Here is a 14,604-nt window from a genome sequence, read left to right on the forward strand (position 1 = left end):
GAATGTGATTGTTGTTAATGTATAGATAAATATTCTCTATTTCTTCTTGTTGATTGAAGTAGTACGCGAATCCACTTTCAACCCGAAAAAAGGTATCAGCGTAATTTGGGGAAATCGCCAAAATAGACAATATTCACCTTGACTATACCAAAATAGACACATTTTTTTTGTCTCCGCTAGCTAAAGTGTCGACTAACTCCGGCTAAGCAGGCAACTCTGACTAAACCGTCGGCTAAGCCAGCTAAACATGAATTTATGTGCCAAAAAGTACCGGCCGAGACTTAGCCGTCTAAGCCACTTTTTCATATAACTTGGAACGTTTCCATTCAAATCAAGCATACTTGAATAGTTCTTAATATTAAATAATAGAATGAGAGCTAGTAAAAACGTAGTTTAAAGACTTGTAAATAAATAATACAAGGTTAAAGTTTATTAAATTCTAGAGAGTAATGCTTCTACTAAGACGGCTAATATACAATGCCAAGCCTCAAAATATCTTCTTAGTAGCCATAATTTCAGCTTTGTCTGAGTGGTATAGGTTCTTATCTTCACGGAGAAGATCATAATTCAATTCTTGGCATGAGGTGAAATTAGGATTCTGTTAGTGTAGTCAGTGGCGGACCCAGAAATTTTTTCATGGGGGTGCGGAACATTTTTAGAAATTTTAGGCCCCAAGGTATATAAGTAAAAAAATTGGTTCGTATCAGGTCGGTTCGTATTGGGTCGGGTCGGGTCATGTAAAATATGATTCAACCGGCTTGCGATCATAAGGATCCGAAGGAAGAGAATCCACATCAACGAATTCAGAAGATATATCAACTTTCCTCTTGAGAAATCATGTCATAACGTCCCTACTCATGGTTCCTATCGCTGATGCAGACCCTACTTCGTGCTATATGCTGATGCAGACCTTACCACGTATAGAGAAGCTCATAAAGATAACAAGTGGAGAGAAGCAATGGATAAAGAAATGGAGTCAATACAAAGAAACGACACCTGGAATTGGTGGATCCTCCAAAAGATCAAAAACCCATTGGTGTCAAGTGGATTTATAAAACAAAATATGATGAGCATGGAAATGTGAGTAAGTACAAGGCGAGATTAGTAGCAAAGGGTTATAATAAAAAATATGTAGTGGACTATCAAGATGTCTTCGCACCTGTAATTCGGTTTGACACAGTCAGATTGATTTTGGCTTTAGCTACACGGAACGGTTGGCATCTACATCAAATGGATGTTAAAACAACATTCTTAAATGGAAATCTAAGTGAACAATTATATAACGAACAACCAGAGGGATATATTAAGATGGGGGAAGAACGAAAGGTATGTCATCTCAAGAAAGCTTTATATGGGTTAAAACAAGCCCCAAGGGCATGGTACAACAGAATAGATAGATTTTTTTTGCTCAAACGGATTCAAAAAATGTGTACATGAACATACACTGTTTATTAAGAACACAAAAACTTCAAAGATGGTGATCTGTCTGTATGTAGATGACCTTATTATAGCTAGTGATTCACTAAGTATGATAAATCAACTCAAGGATTCAATGAAGAGAGAATTCGAGATGACAGACCTGGGAATTCTGCACTATTTCTTAGGCATGGAGGTCAAATATGAGAGTGGAAATATCACACTATCACAACAGAAATATGCAAAGGGTCTGCTAAAAAAATTTAAAATGGAGAAGTGTAACATAATCTCAACTCCTATGGAATATGGCTAGCGATTATCCAAAGATAATCCAGAAGATGAAGTGGATCAAAATCTATTTAGAAGTCTCGTGGGATGTCTCATGTACTTGACGAATACAAAACCTGATATAATGTTTGCTGTTATTAAGATAAGCCGATTTATGGAGGAGCCAAAGAAAAGTCACTAGGAAGCTGGGAAAAGAATTTTAAGGTATATAAAAGGGACAATAAACCATGGAATCATCTACTCTAAAGGAAGTAAAGGGAAATTGGTTGGTTTTAGTGATAGTGATTACGCTAGGAATGTTGATGACAGTAAAAGTACCTCTGGATATGTATTTCATTTAGGATCCGGAGAAATTGCATGGCAATCTAAAAAACAAAAGGTTGTTGCCTTATCTTCAACCGAAGTTGAATACATAGCACTATCAATGGCTGGATGTCAAGCACTCTGGATAAAAGGAATTCTCAATGAACTTCAAATGAATATGGATTGCCCTACAGTAATCTTCTGTGATAATAAATCAACAATTTGTCTCGCTAAGGATCCTGTCTATCATGGAAAAAGTAAACATATTAGAGTAAAATATCATTTTATTCGAGATCTGGTCAAGAACGATGAAGTTGAAGTCAGGTTCTGCCCAACGAAAGATCAAGCAGCAGATATTCTAACCAAAGCTCTGCAGCCGAAGGACTTTAGCCGTATCAAAGAACTCCTGCATGTTGCTGCTATCTAGCTTACGGAAGGATATTAGAATGAGTATAAGCTAGATATGATAATTAGTATAGTGTATTTATTATGTAACATAAATGTAATTATGTTTTATTTTCATAAGTAGTGACGGTTACATATCTAACTGTCGAGTATATATGTATGATATGTGTTAACAATAATAGTTACCAATTCTAATAACAAGAACATCATTATTCTCTTACGTTTCTTCAACCCTAATCTGAATTCCAATCTCAATACAAAATCGTTTGGCTACATTGAAAAATCTGCAATGTAAAAACATACATCATGGGCCTGCTTTATGCAGGTTGTATGGGATGTGTGAAGAGGATGTAGATCACCTAATTGCATCATGTTATACTGCAGCAGTTGTTTGGAACAAGGTGTGCTTATGGTGCAACATTCCAAATAATACATAAATACCATGAAAGAGATTTTTGAGGCTCATACCAATTTATTGGTATCCAACTATAAAAAAGCAGGTAATTCAAGTGTGTTAGCAAATTCGGAAAAGTAAGAACAAGCTAATATTCTTCGGCAAGCATGTGAGTGTCAAGAATATTTTCGGGGAAGCACAAGCAATCTCTTTCCTTTGGGTCAAACCAGGGGCGAAGGTTTGTTGGTGCCCGGGGGTGCACCCGCCCTCCCCAATATTTCGATTAGAAGTGTATAGGTTTCGATTTTCGTCCGGAAATTTTAAAAATTATATAGGATCGCCTCCCCTAGGTAACAAACTTTACTTTAATTTATATATTGTATAAATATTTAGAAAAAATTATATAGGATCGCCTCCCCCCAATTATATTTCCTAAATATTTATACAATATATAAATTAAAGTAAAGTTTGTTACCATTTGAATGAATGAATTTTTTTAGTTTTATTTGGAACTATTATTATTTGACTTGATCCGAATCGATAGCCGACCCGACCCGAAACATAACGATAGGAAAAAAAATTTGGGTCCCATCACTTTACGCCCCCTTGAAACTTTTGGTCAAGCTCCGCCACTTGGTCAAACATAGGGCGAAGCGCAATAATTTTTGTGGCAAAATTGGGTGTTCTTTAAATTTGACGGATAGCTTTATTTATTAATGGAGTAAATTTCAAAGTTCGTCCTTTATGTATGTCTAAAATATCAAAGTATGTCCTTTGTCTTTAATAACCTCAGAAAACATCCTTAATGTTTGAAAAACCAATTAGGTTATGTCCTTTACCCTAAACCTTGTTTGTTTTCCCAGTTAAATCAGGTCATGTGAGAAGCACATGAGGGTATATTGGTCTTTACCTTAATACTAGTTATATAGTTATATATATAAAAACACACATATATTCTCTCTACCTGTACACTCTTTCTCACCACCACAACCATCCGACCACTACCCACCTGCCGCCGCCACCACCTCCCACCACTCACTCTAACTTCACACCTCTCTCTCTCTCTCTCTCATCAACTCAGAACAAATCCAAACGAACTCATGGCATAATCATTTTGATTGCAGTCACTCAATAACTATTTCAATGAACAATTTACAATTTTTTGGGTAACCCTGCTAAGACTCCGAGTCCCACTCGACAGGCTCGCCACAATGTCCACTCGTAGCCGTTACTTCATGGCTCGAGTCAGCCTTCGCTTTAAGCCTGTAGTGTTCAGCTCTAGAACCAATCACCTGACCGGCTGACCCAAACCAAAAGCTGCAATAGTAAAAGCCATGGCGGATTTGGGAATCAAAACCGACTTGTGCAGGCAGTGGTTGTAACCACTCTTCACCCAATCAACTACTAGAGCCCAAAATGGCTTCAACAGTAATACTCCACCTCAAAGTCTGCAACCCCAATCGGACTCCAATCGGAGCCGTCGCAACAGAACCCCAACCTCCGAACACCCCCGTCGCAACAGAACCCCCATTCATTCGTCGTCTACAACCCTATCCACCTTCACTTTCAGATCTCAGATTCCTAGATATGTCATGTCCGACAAGCACATGGCCGGCAACGAGCTGCCGGTGCCCTCTTCTCCGGCTACAACACCCCACAGGACTCACCCACCCCCCACCCTCGTCTCCCTCTCGTTTCGTCGGTAAGTTTCCGACAACAGTTGCAGCACCACCGCCGCTACGGCGGCAGGGGAGGAGGTGATCTGATAATGATAATGTTCTGTCGAGGAAGATGATAACGATGATGATGATTTCGTGATGCTGAAGATCGATGATGACAGAGACGACGATTATGATGATGACGATGACTTCAGGTTGCGGCGGTGGAGGGAGATTATAACGATGATGATGATTTCGTGGGAAGTATTTAGGGTTTTTATAACAGGTAACATTAATTGGTAGGTAGAATGACATTAATGCCCTCATGTGTTTCACATGTGACCTGACTTAACTGGGAAAACAAACAAGGTTTAGGGTAAAGGACATAACCTGATTGGTTTTTCAAACATTAAGGATGTTTTCTGAGGTTATTAAAGACAAAGGACATACTTTGATATTTTAGACATACATAAAGGACGAACTTTGAAATTTACTCTTTATTAATGTAAATATGTCAACTCTATGGGGAAGTTTGGGTGATGGATATATGTTTCGGTCCAACGTCTCGCTTGTTCTAAACATTATGTACAATTTGGTGATGAATAGAAACGAAGTTTGCCATTTAAAAAAACCATATAGATACATTGCTTTTAGGGAAAAAACACTAATATCTTTTCCAAAATAGACATGAATATTAGTTTGCAAAAATATATTACTTTTAGGGAAAAAAATACCAATATCTTTTCCAAAATAGACATGATTTTTAGTGAGCAAAAATATAGTTATCCTGATTTCAACCAATTTATATCTACCAAATCAGCTATTTTTTACCAGAAAAGAGGATACTATTTTTTTTTCACTTAAGGCAAACGAGACTTACTAGCCAGGAGCTTGCAAGTCTACATATAACAGCAAGATTCCACTCCTAGACACTTATTACATGCACACCTGCATTGCACCAATTTTCTATTAAATCCCTTATGTGAGCTCTGTGTTTCAGCCAAAGGAAGGAACATTCTTTGATCTCTAAATCTCTTCAAAAAGTCTTGTGTTGGAGCAGTCCTATGAATCAAGATCTTCCATATATACTGCCACCATAATCACACACAACATTGCCTTTGTTTGTTTCTTATGACAAGTCGTTTTTTATTGTAGTTAAAATATCCTTCACCGAATTATATAACTTCACATTCGTTCACTTCAGCCACACTCCCACGAACCACCAAACCGCTCTAACTAATCCACATGATACTAAAATGTGGTCTTTAGTTAGGACTTATCCGACGCTGAATACCATGTAAAGTAGGGACCACAATCCACAATCAAATCAGGGCCGGTCCTGAAAATTTCGGTGCCCTGTTCGAACCTGAAAAAACGTGTCTCTTAGACTTTAACGAAATATATAATCTAAGCTCTTTTTTTAAACAACGAATAAAATTATACATCTGGTTTTATGTGATAGTATGGTGTTCCATCAAATTTATTTCATTTAATTATGATTTATTCTAATAAATCTATAAAATGTGAATAAGAAAAAAATATATTATACAGATTTTTCTTTTTTTTTTTTTTTTTTGAGAAAAAAAAAAAGAATCTTCCATATCATGATGGGAGAAAGTGTCGCATCAGATAAAATGCCTCTTAAAAGCTAAAACTTTGCAAAAAATTTTTAGAGCTTTTTAAATTTTAGGACTTTTTTGTATTCTTCTAAGTTAGTTTTTTTTTTATTACTTTAGCTAATCTTCACTTTTGTATTCTTCTAACTTAGTGCTTTTTTTACTTTAGCTAATCTTCACACATGACTCATGACTCATGAAAAACCAATAATTTTTTTTTTTATTGTTGACAAAGACTAAAGATATATCATTCCACACGAAAAAGGGCAATTACAAAGCAATGGCAGGTAGTCAGGCATATGGGCAAGGATTATGGGTTGTTTTAAGAAAAATAAATAAATAGGCTCATTATATCATTATTTTGTAGCAACCCAATTAGTTCATCTTCTTCTTTGTTTTCAAAAAGCTGCTACATATATGTCGAGCCAATTGGAAAAAGAATATTGATTGTCTGATCTTACTCTTCTTCTCCTTTTTATTTAGGGTTGGTTTCAAAGGTTTAAGAGGACGATTGTGAAATTTTATGGGGAGGGGGTAAGGATTTTCGTATTCTATATAGGCTTTTTTTAAATGTGCCCCCGAAAAACATGTGCCTTAGCCGGTGGTCCTCCTCGCCCACCCATGGCCTCCCATAAATCAAACCAACAAAAGGACAATTCACGCTGAATGGAAATCCAAATTTTTAGTAAAAAAATATCATGTTTTTTATGGTTGTTACGTGGGTTTTGAGATACATTAACTTTTTATTTCTATGATTTTCCGTTTGTTTTAACTTTCGACGTTTAAGGCGGTCACATGGAGAATTTTGTGTAATTAACCTTTTTTTTAAATAAAAAGTAAACAATATTTCACTCATTTGGTAAATATTTTTTAAAACACCTAGTTTGATAAATATTTTTCACAATAACATCTTTTTGGAAAGAAAAAATGAAATCCTTTTTTAGTACTAGATCCAAGCCTTAATTACAAACGCATTAAATTGTGTCTTTAGAACATAGCTAATCTAAGTATATGTGTATTCAATAAGGGAAAACTGAATACACTTTTGTTAGGCGTTTAACCTTACACGGCCTAAAACCAATAAAAACTATCTCATTTTGATTATAAAACATCTAATTCATTTAAAATCATCTATGTATTCATTTGAAGATTCCTAAAATCACATGCTTCAATGTTCTTCACTAACTTTTCAAATTTGTATAGCTACTTCTTTGCCCCTTCCATCTTCATCGTGTCTTTCAAAAGTAGATAACAAATAAAATTCTTGTTTCAAAAGTAGATAATAAATAAAATTCTTGTTTGGTTACCTTTTGTTATTTGGTAGGCAAGAAAAGACGAAAAAATAAAATCGAATGGTGGTGGGTGGTGATAGATGGCAGTTGTAGTGGTGATAGATGGCAGTTGTAGTGGTGATAGCTCAGTTGTGATCAGAAGAGCTCTTGACAGCATCAAGAATGCAGGAGAAAAGTTATATCACAGGGCTGCACTGACAGACTTTGATTTGTGTATCAACTTTGAGTATAACAACAAAGTACTAACACCTCTTCCTAACAACACCATTCCAGCTGAAATTCGTCCCAACAAAGTAAGAATTGGAGCTATCTTTGATAAACCAGAAATGTGTGTGGTTTTCGAAGATGCTCATGATGAGAAAGCTCTGTTCAGAATCAGTGAAATAAGCATGTATTCAAATCCAACTCTGAAATATATAAAGAACTGCATGAATGAGAAACAAGAGCAGCTCAAGAAGAAGGGAAAGAACAATGAACATCTGAGGAAGGTAATTGAAGATAGCATTGAAAAATAGATGGAAGCTAGAGGTTGGTACAATGAACTTTACAAAACAACTCAAAAGACAATTGATTACAAGAAAAGGTTGAAACCAGGAGACAAGTTCAGAAGTGGGGTGAAGATTAATTGATGCTTTCATGAACTTAAATTCTGTTTTGAAAAACAATATTTTATTTATGTTTGTTTTGAACAATGGTTGGTTTGATTCTGTTTCATGTTCCCGAATTTAGTTGGTTGAACTTTCTTTTTAAGGATTGATTGAAGTTTGTTTATGTTTGATATAGATAGTTGTTTTTCTTACAATACTTAGGGGGAAACCGTTAGGAAACTTTATTTGTAAGTATTGAAGAAAATCAGATTCAGCTTGATCTATGAAGAAGATAAAATCCTGAAGATCAAACAACAAGAAGAAAATCGGATAGGACAACTGAAAAGAACAACATCTAATTGAAAGAGTCAGAAGCTGCTCAAAGAACTAAAGAAGATTATCAGAAAAGGCCATTCTGATGAATCTGATGATATTTCTAATGAAATATCATCAGTTTCTGGCGATTCTAATCATCAGACTTTCTGATGATTTGTTCGCCAGAATTTCTGATGAAGTGGTTATCAGAAATTCTGATAAAACCCAACTTGTCTGAAATCAGTTCTACCCTGCTACAATAACCGAGACAACTTGACATTATTGGATATCATGATGACAAAGGCAACTTGATTATTGGATTCAATGAATATGTCAAGAAGCTACTTTATGCAGGACATATACATGAATAAACAAATGTTTATTCATGTATCCAAGCCGTCTATAAATAGAAGGCTCATCAAGCAAAGAACAATGAGCTAAGCCAAGCATTCAACACATACAACAAAAACTCCATTGTCCTTTCACCTCAGAATTCACAAGTATTCATTTGTAATAGATAATAATCTTACAATCACCTTGTAAACCATTTTGTTTCAAAGTGATATAAACTTGAAAATTCTGTAGGTCTTGTTTCTTGAAAGTCTGATTTCTATTTCCGCACACTATTTTCATATTTGTTGAAATCACTTGCCATATTACGTGAAAAGAAGTTTTTAAGTCAAAACTGGGACCAACAGACAGGGCGACCCTTTGTCCCCGTTTCTGTTCCTTTTGGTGATGGAAGCTCTGTCTAGCATTCTGGGCAAAGCTAGGGCAGAAGGTCTTTTCAAAGGTATTCAAACTCCCAGTAATGGTCCGTTAATTTCTCACTTCTTTTATGTTGATGATGCTCTTGTGATGCGGGAATGAGATATGGATGCCGTTAAGAATGTGGCGAGATGTTTGAGAATTTTCTGCTTATATTCGGGCTTAAAAATTAATCTTAAAAAATCAAACATATACGGGTTGGGTGTTGATAATGAGGTTGTGTCTGATATGGCTAAAATGATTGGGTATAACTCGGATTCTATTCCGCTTAAATACTTGGGGTATTACGGTGGGGTCGAATATGAACAGAATTAACAATTGGAATCCTATTATCAAGATTTTTGATAAAAGATTGTCTATGTGGAAAGCTAAAACTTTATCGATAGGGGGAGGCTTACGTTAATTAACCCTGTGTTAGAAAGCCTGCCTATTTATTATTTTTCTTTATATAAGGTCCCTGCAGGGGTTTTAAAGTCCCTCGAAGCCAAGATGAGAAAATTCTTATGGGCAGGCAATGGTAACAATTCTAAAATGAACTGGGTGTCGTGGGATGGGGTTACATGGCCGAAGTCAAAAGGTGGGTTGGGTATAAGCAGGCTTAAAGAGATCAATGAAGCCCTCCTTGTTAAATGGGGATGGAGATATAGGGCTGATAATCATAATATTTGGTGTAAACTGGTGGATGCGTGCCATAGTAAATATAACCAAAGAAACTTCCTTCCGCTTAACGAAAATATAGCGGGGTGTTGGAAAAACATTGTGAAAGTGATTTCCAAAATAAAAATAAATGGGAAGGGGGTTAATCATCACATCATGGGTAAAGTGGGGAATGGGGTTGATATTCGTTTCTGGATCGACACGTGGGTGGGTGACCTTCCCTTCTTGGAAAGGTGGCCCCTTTTATTTGGTTTGGAGATGTTTAAATCGTGCAGGGTCGCAGAGAGAATGGAAACAGGGAGTGGAAATGGTTCTTTCAAATGGCATTGGTCTAGTCAGCCTGAGTCAGATGAGGAACTTAAGGAATGGAAGGAATGTTGCGAGGTGCTCAATAGTGTGAGACTTTCCAACGGTAAGGATGCTTGGATATGGAAGGATGATAGGCATATCGGTTTCTCGGTGAAGGAGGTTAAATCGACTTTGATTAATGATAGAGGTAGTGTGCAGCCTCCAAATTTTGTTTGGTGCAAGTGGGTCCCTATTAAGTGCAACATTATGAATTGGAGAGGCAACCTGGATAGGCTTCCTACTAGAATAAATTTAAGAAGAAGGAATGTGGACATATCATCGGTTATGTGCCCTTTTTGTGACGAGGTCAAAGAATCGGTTGAGCATTTGTTCACTGCTTGCTCGGTTGCTTTGAGAGTGTGGTCGGTGTTCAATGTTTGGTGTAACATTAGTCCGCTTTATCTATTTGAATTTAAAGATATTTTAGAAATCCACAAGTTCTGTAAGTGGAGTAAGAAGGAAGAGAAGATCATTTACGGGTTGGCTTTGATTACGTGTTGGTGCATATGTAAAGAAAGGAACGAGGTGGTTTTTAAATAGAAAAGAGGTAGCCCGTAAGAGATAATATGGGAGTTGAGGTTTCACTTGGTTAAAAAACAGATCTTCATGTAATTATATTAGTTGGACAGCATGGTGTAAATACTCATTGTATATGTTGTAATTTCCTTGCCCTTTGCACGTTTGGGTCGAGGGTGCTGCTGTTTGTTTGTTTTTTTCCCCGTTTTGGAAGAAATTGCGGGGGAAGAGCAGGTTCGTCTTAAGTTCGAGGATAAAGTCTCTCGTACATTGGATTTTGGGGCCTGTCTGGGATAGGTGTGGATGGATTTGGGAATCACGTTAAAAATTTGGTGCGTGGGGAGATGGAGATTATCCGGGATCAATGAATTTTTTCCCAATCAATATCATTGGGGGTTCGGTGTCGGTTTGGGATCCGGATGGGATTGGTTGATTTTTGATTCCGTAGGGCTCTTGTAATTGTTTTTATGTTTCTGTCGTTTTTTGTTTTTTCCTGTTTTGTTTCTTAATTTCTAGCTGGCTCTTTATATATATATATATATATATATATATATATATATATATATATATATATATATATATATATATATATATATATATATATCTAATTCTAATAAAAGAGTCATATTAATGCCACATGGCATTTTCTCATTCAAAAGTTCTATTAAAGCCACATGGCATTTTCTTATTCAATTCACTAATAATAGATATTAATATTTCATATGCATAAATATTTTAATGCATAACAATAACAATAACAATAATTATTTTGCATATATCATAAGATTTGTTTAGCTATTTAATATTTAGTAATTTAAAAGTTTAATATTTCTTTAAGGACAATAGAGTTGTTTTAATTGAAAATTAATAATTAAAAAAACAAAAATAATAAATTATAATGATATAAAGTATAGTAATCACCAGGGATAAATAAAACTATCAAAATAATAATAATTTTTATATTTTAAAAGAATATATATAATATTGAATTAATTTACCCAATTAATTAATATTAATTAAGAATATAAATATAAATATATATATATATATAAGGGAGGGCGGGGCACCAAGCGGCTTCGACGAACATTCCATAAAATGTCACCTGGCAATTCATAATGCTTTTTTTTTAACGGCTAACTGTTTTGCACGTGTAAACCCACCCTTTCGGAGCTATGTCCAAAGGCCGACTACTCGACCACCGCTAGAAAGCGTAGCACACCCCAGATGAGCGGAAACCCCGTGGAATAGGTAAAACCACGGCCCCCCCCCCCCCCGGGACTCGAACCCGGGTAAAACCCCGGGCCAAGCCCTCACCGAGATGTGTACAACCACTACGCTGCAATGGAAGACACCAATTCCTAATGTAATTGAGCTTTTAAAATACAAGTTAATTCGATCTTTAAGCTTTTTAAATTTAATATGAATTCTAATTCTAATAAAAGAGTCATATTAATACCACATGACATTTTCTCATTCAATTCACTAATAAATATATTTATATTTCATATGAATAAATATCACAGTGCATAATAATAATTATATCTTTAGCTATTTTATATTTATTAATTTAAAAGTTTAATAATTTTTTAAGGAACAATTGCTATGTAAGGTTGGTTTGTTTCTAAAAAAATAATTTTTATGTATGACGAATAATATGTGGCATAGTCCAAAGTAAAAAGTAGAGATGACCTTAAGCTATTGATACTTGCTGATGATAGTTAAATACAAGCAAAACTACAAATGTCGTGTATAAAGAAGTGTTTAGAAATTTATAAATATAATCTGTATCTTGATTTTACATTGTTTGATTTAATAAGAATAATTCATTTATGTAAATTGGATTACATATTATAAAATTGCATTATTTTTTATTTTCAAATCCTTTTTATATTGATTTTGTTAAATGATTTTTATAATGATTAAATGTTAAATGATTCTGTTAAATGTTCTTTAGCGAACGTGCATAGATCTACACTCAAAGCAATGGATTCATGGATAATGTTATCATTGATTTTCTTGAAATGCACTGTTTGCTAGTTGTTATTAATACACACTCCTAACATTGTGTTAGGCTGCGGGGTGTGGGGCGTGGGTTGGGTGGTGGATTGCCCAAAACGCTGGCTAAACCACACCAGGCTAGCGTTGGTCATGGCGTTGCCTCGCTGGCGTGGGAGGGGGGCATTGTGACTTGGATGGCTATGATTGGTTGGTTCGATGTAGCCGTTGCCAAACGGCTACTTTATTTAAAAATTTGAATAGTTTAAAAAAAAAACTAACAAAATACACATGGCTGGCCACGCCAGCCGAAGCCACGCCACACAACACCTTGTGGATTCCATACCTGCCACGTGTCAAGCAATGCCCCCAAACCAATGCCCCACAGTGTTAGAGAACTAGCTCATCACATACTTTTCCTTTTGTTATCTATGTCTAACATGGTTGAATCATCCGATACAACCCGGTACAATCGGTCGAACCATTTCTAAGATCAACCCGGTATGGTTTAAAACCGGTTTTCAAAACATTAACTAGATCATAGCTTAAATTATCAACTTTATAAATTTGAATTTTCTAAAACATAACGAATCGAATATATGTGGGAATTCAAAATAAGTCAAATATTTTTGAATTCAAATGGTTGGTTCTATATTTTACGAAGTAAATATCTCTGTATAGTGGGTTGTATTCTTTATTCCTTATGTAATGCCTTTATATTGTGATAAGGATCAACGCAATTCAATTGAGGCAAATATCATTTTTTTATAAGATATCAGCCTAGTCTCGATCTTCTTTCTTCAATGGCTCCCCCAGAAATGAGTCTGAAGCTTCTGGTCGACGTAAAAGGCTCAAGAGTGTTATTTGCAGAAGTACCAAAAGAATTTGTGGATTTCCTTTTCCACATATTCTCTTTGCCTTTGGGCACCCTGGTCGAGTTAATTGGATCTAACCAGATGGCGGGCTGCTTAGGAAAACTCAAAGGTAGCATAGAAAGTTTCAATGGAAACTACCTTCAACCTGGCATCAAAATGGATGACATCTTCAACCCCAAAACAGCATTCAACGGTAAAACATTTCTGTTATCTTATGATGCTTCTTCTGGGGATCAGTCCGGTGCATCCAAAGCAGTTTACAGGTGTGCCAAGGCAGCAGGACAGTGCCATTACTGTAGTAACTCATACTCATCTTGCAAGTCAAATGCAACACTGTGTGCGAATTCTATATGTCCCGGTTGCAGCGGTTACATAAATCATAAGATGGCACTTGTAACGCCGCCGAATCAGGTAGCCGAAACAAAACTAGCGGATGTGATAAAGAAGCGTGGGTATGTTAAGGAAGTTGTGACATATATGGTGATGGATGATCTAGTGGTGAACCCAATGTCCACCATTTCTGGCATCACCCTCATCAATAAGTTTGGTGTCAAGGATCTGAGTCAACTTGAAGAGAAGAATGTTTCTTTTGGAAAAGATGAGGTACTATAATAATCGTGCATTTCATATTTACAAAGTTTATGTTTTAATTTGTAATCTATTGATTGAAAATATTAATAGGGTCTGAAGCTGTTAGAGGCATCTTTGAAGACCAACAAAGTGCTGACAACTGTCTTTCTGCATTAAAATATAGTTATGGATCTGGTTTATGAAAGTCTTTTGATGTGTTTTAATTTGATGGTGGTATGTATGTAAGTCCCCCTTGCGGATTAGAACTTAGTTATCTTCTTTTGCCTACCACCTATCAATTTCGAAGGCAGTGCTATCATTTTAAGATGAAACTTATCACTTTATATCCTACGTGAATGTGATTGTTGTTAATGTACAGATAAATATTCTCTATTTCTTCTTGTTGATTGAAGTAGTACGTGAATCCACTTTCAACCCGAAGAAAGGTATCAGCGTAATTTTGGGGAAATCGCCAAAATAGACAATATTCACCTTGACTATACCAAAATAGACACGTTTTTTTGTCTCCGCTAGCTAAAGTGTCGACTAACTCCAGCTAAGCAGGCAACTCTCACTAAACCGTCGGCTACGCCAGCTAAAC

General features: G+C 35.8%; 1 protein-coding gene across 1 annotated transcript; it reads left to right on the forward strand.

Moving 5' to 3' along the window:
• The first annotated feature begins 12,877 nt into the window (after positions 1 to 12,877).
• LOC110872545 lies at positions 12,878 to 14,352 on the forward strand. Its single transcript, XM_022121355.2, has 2 exons — positions 12,878 to 14,036; positions 14,115 to 14,352. Exons 1-2 carry the CDS (start codon positions 13,362 to 13,364, stop codon positions 14,178 to 14,180), a joined length of 741 nt encoding a protein of 246 aa, XP_021977047.1. The 5' UTR covers positions 12,878 to 13,361; the 3' UTR covers positions 14,181 to 14,352.
• Positions 14,353 to 14,604: the final 252 nt, after the last annotated feature.

The sequence above is a fragment of the Helianthus annuus genome, chromosome 8, assembly GCF_002127325.2.
Source record: "Helianthus annuus cultivar XRQ/B chromosome 8, HanXRQr2.0-SUNRISE, whole genome shotgun sequence".
Taxonomy (NCBI): Eukaryota; Viridiplantae; Streptophyta; class Magnoliopsida; order Asterales; family Asteraceae; genus Helianthus; species Helianthus annuus.

Bases quoted from the DNA above. Each gene is read 5' to 3' on its own strand.
- LOC110872545 (XM_022121355.2), top strand. From the start codon at position 13,362: ATGGCTCCCCCAGAAATGAGTCTGAAGCTTCTGGTCGACGTAAAAGGC. The intron at 14,037-14,114 runs GTACTATAATAA...AAATATTAATAG, and splicing joins TTTCTTTTGGAAAAGATGAG to GGTCTGAAGCTGTTAGAGGC.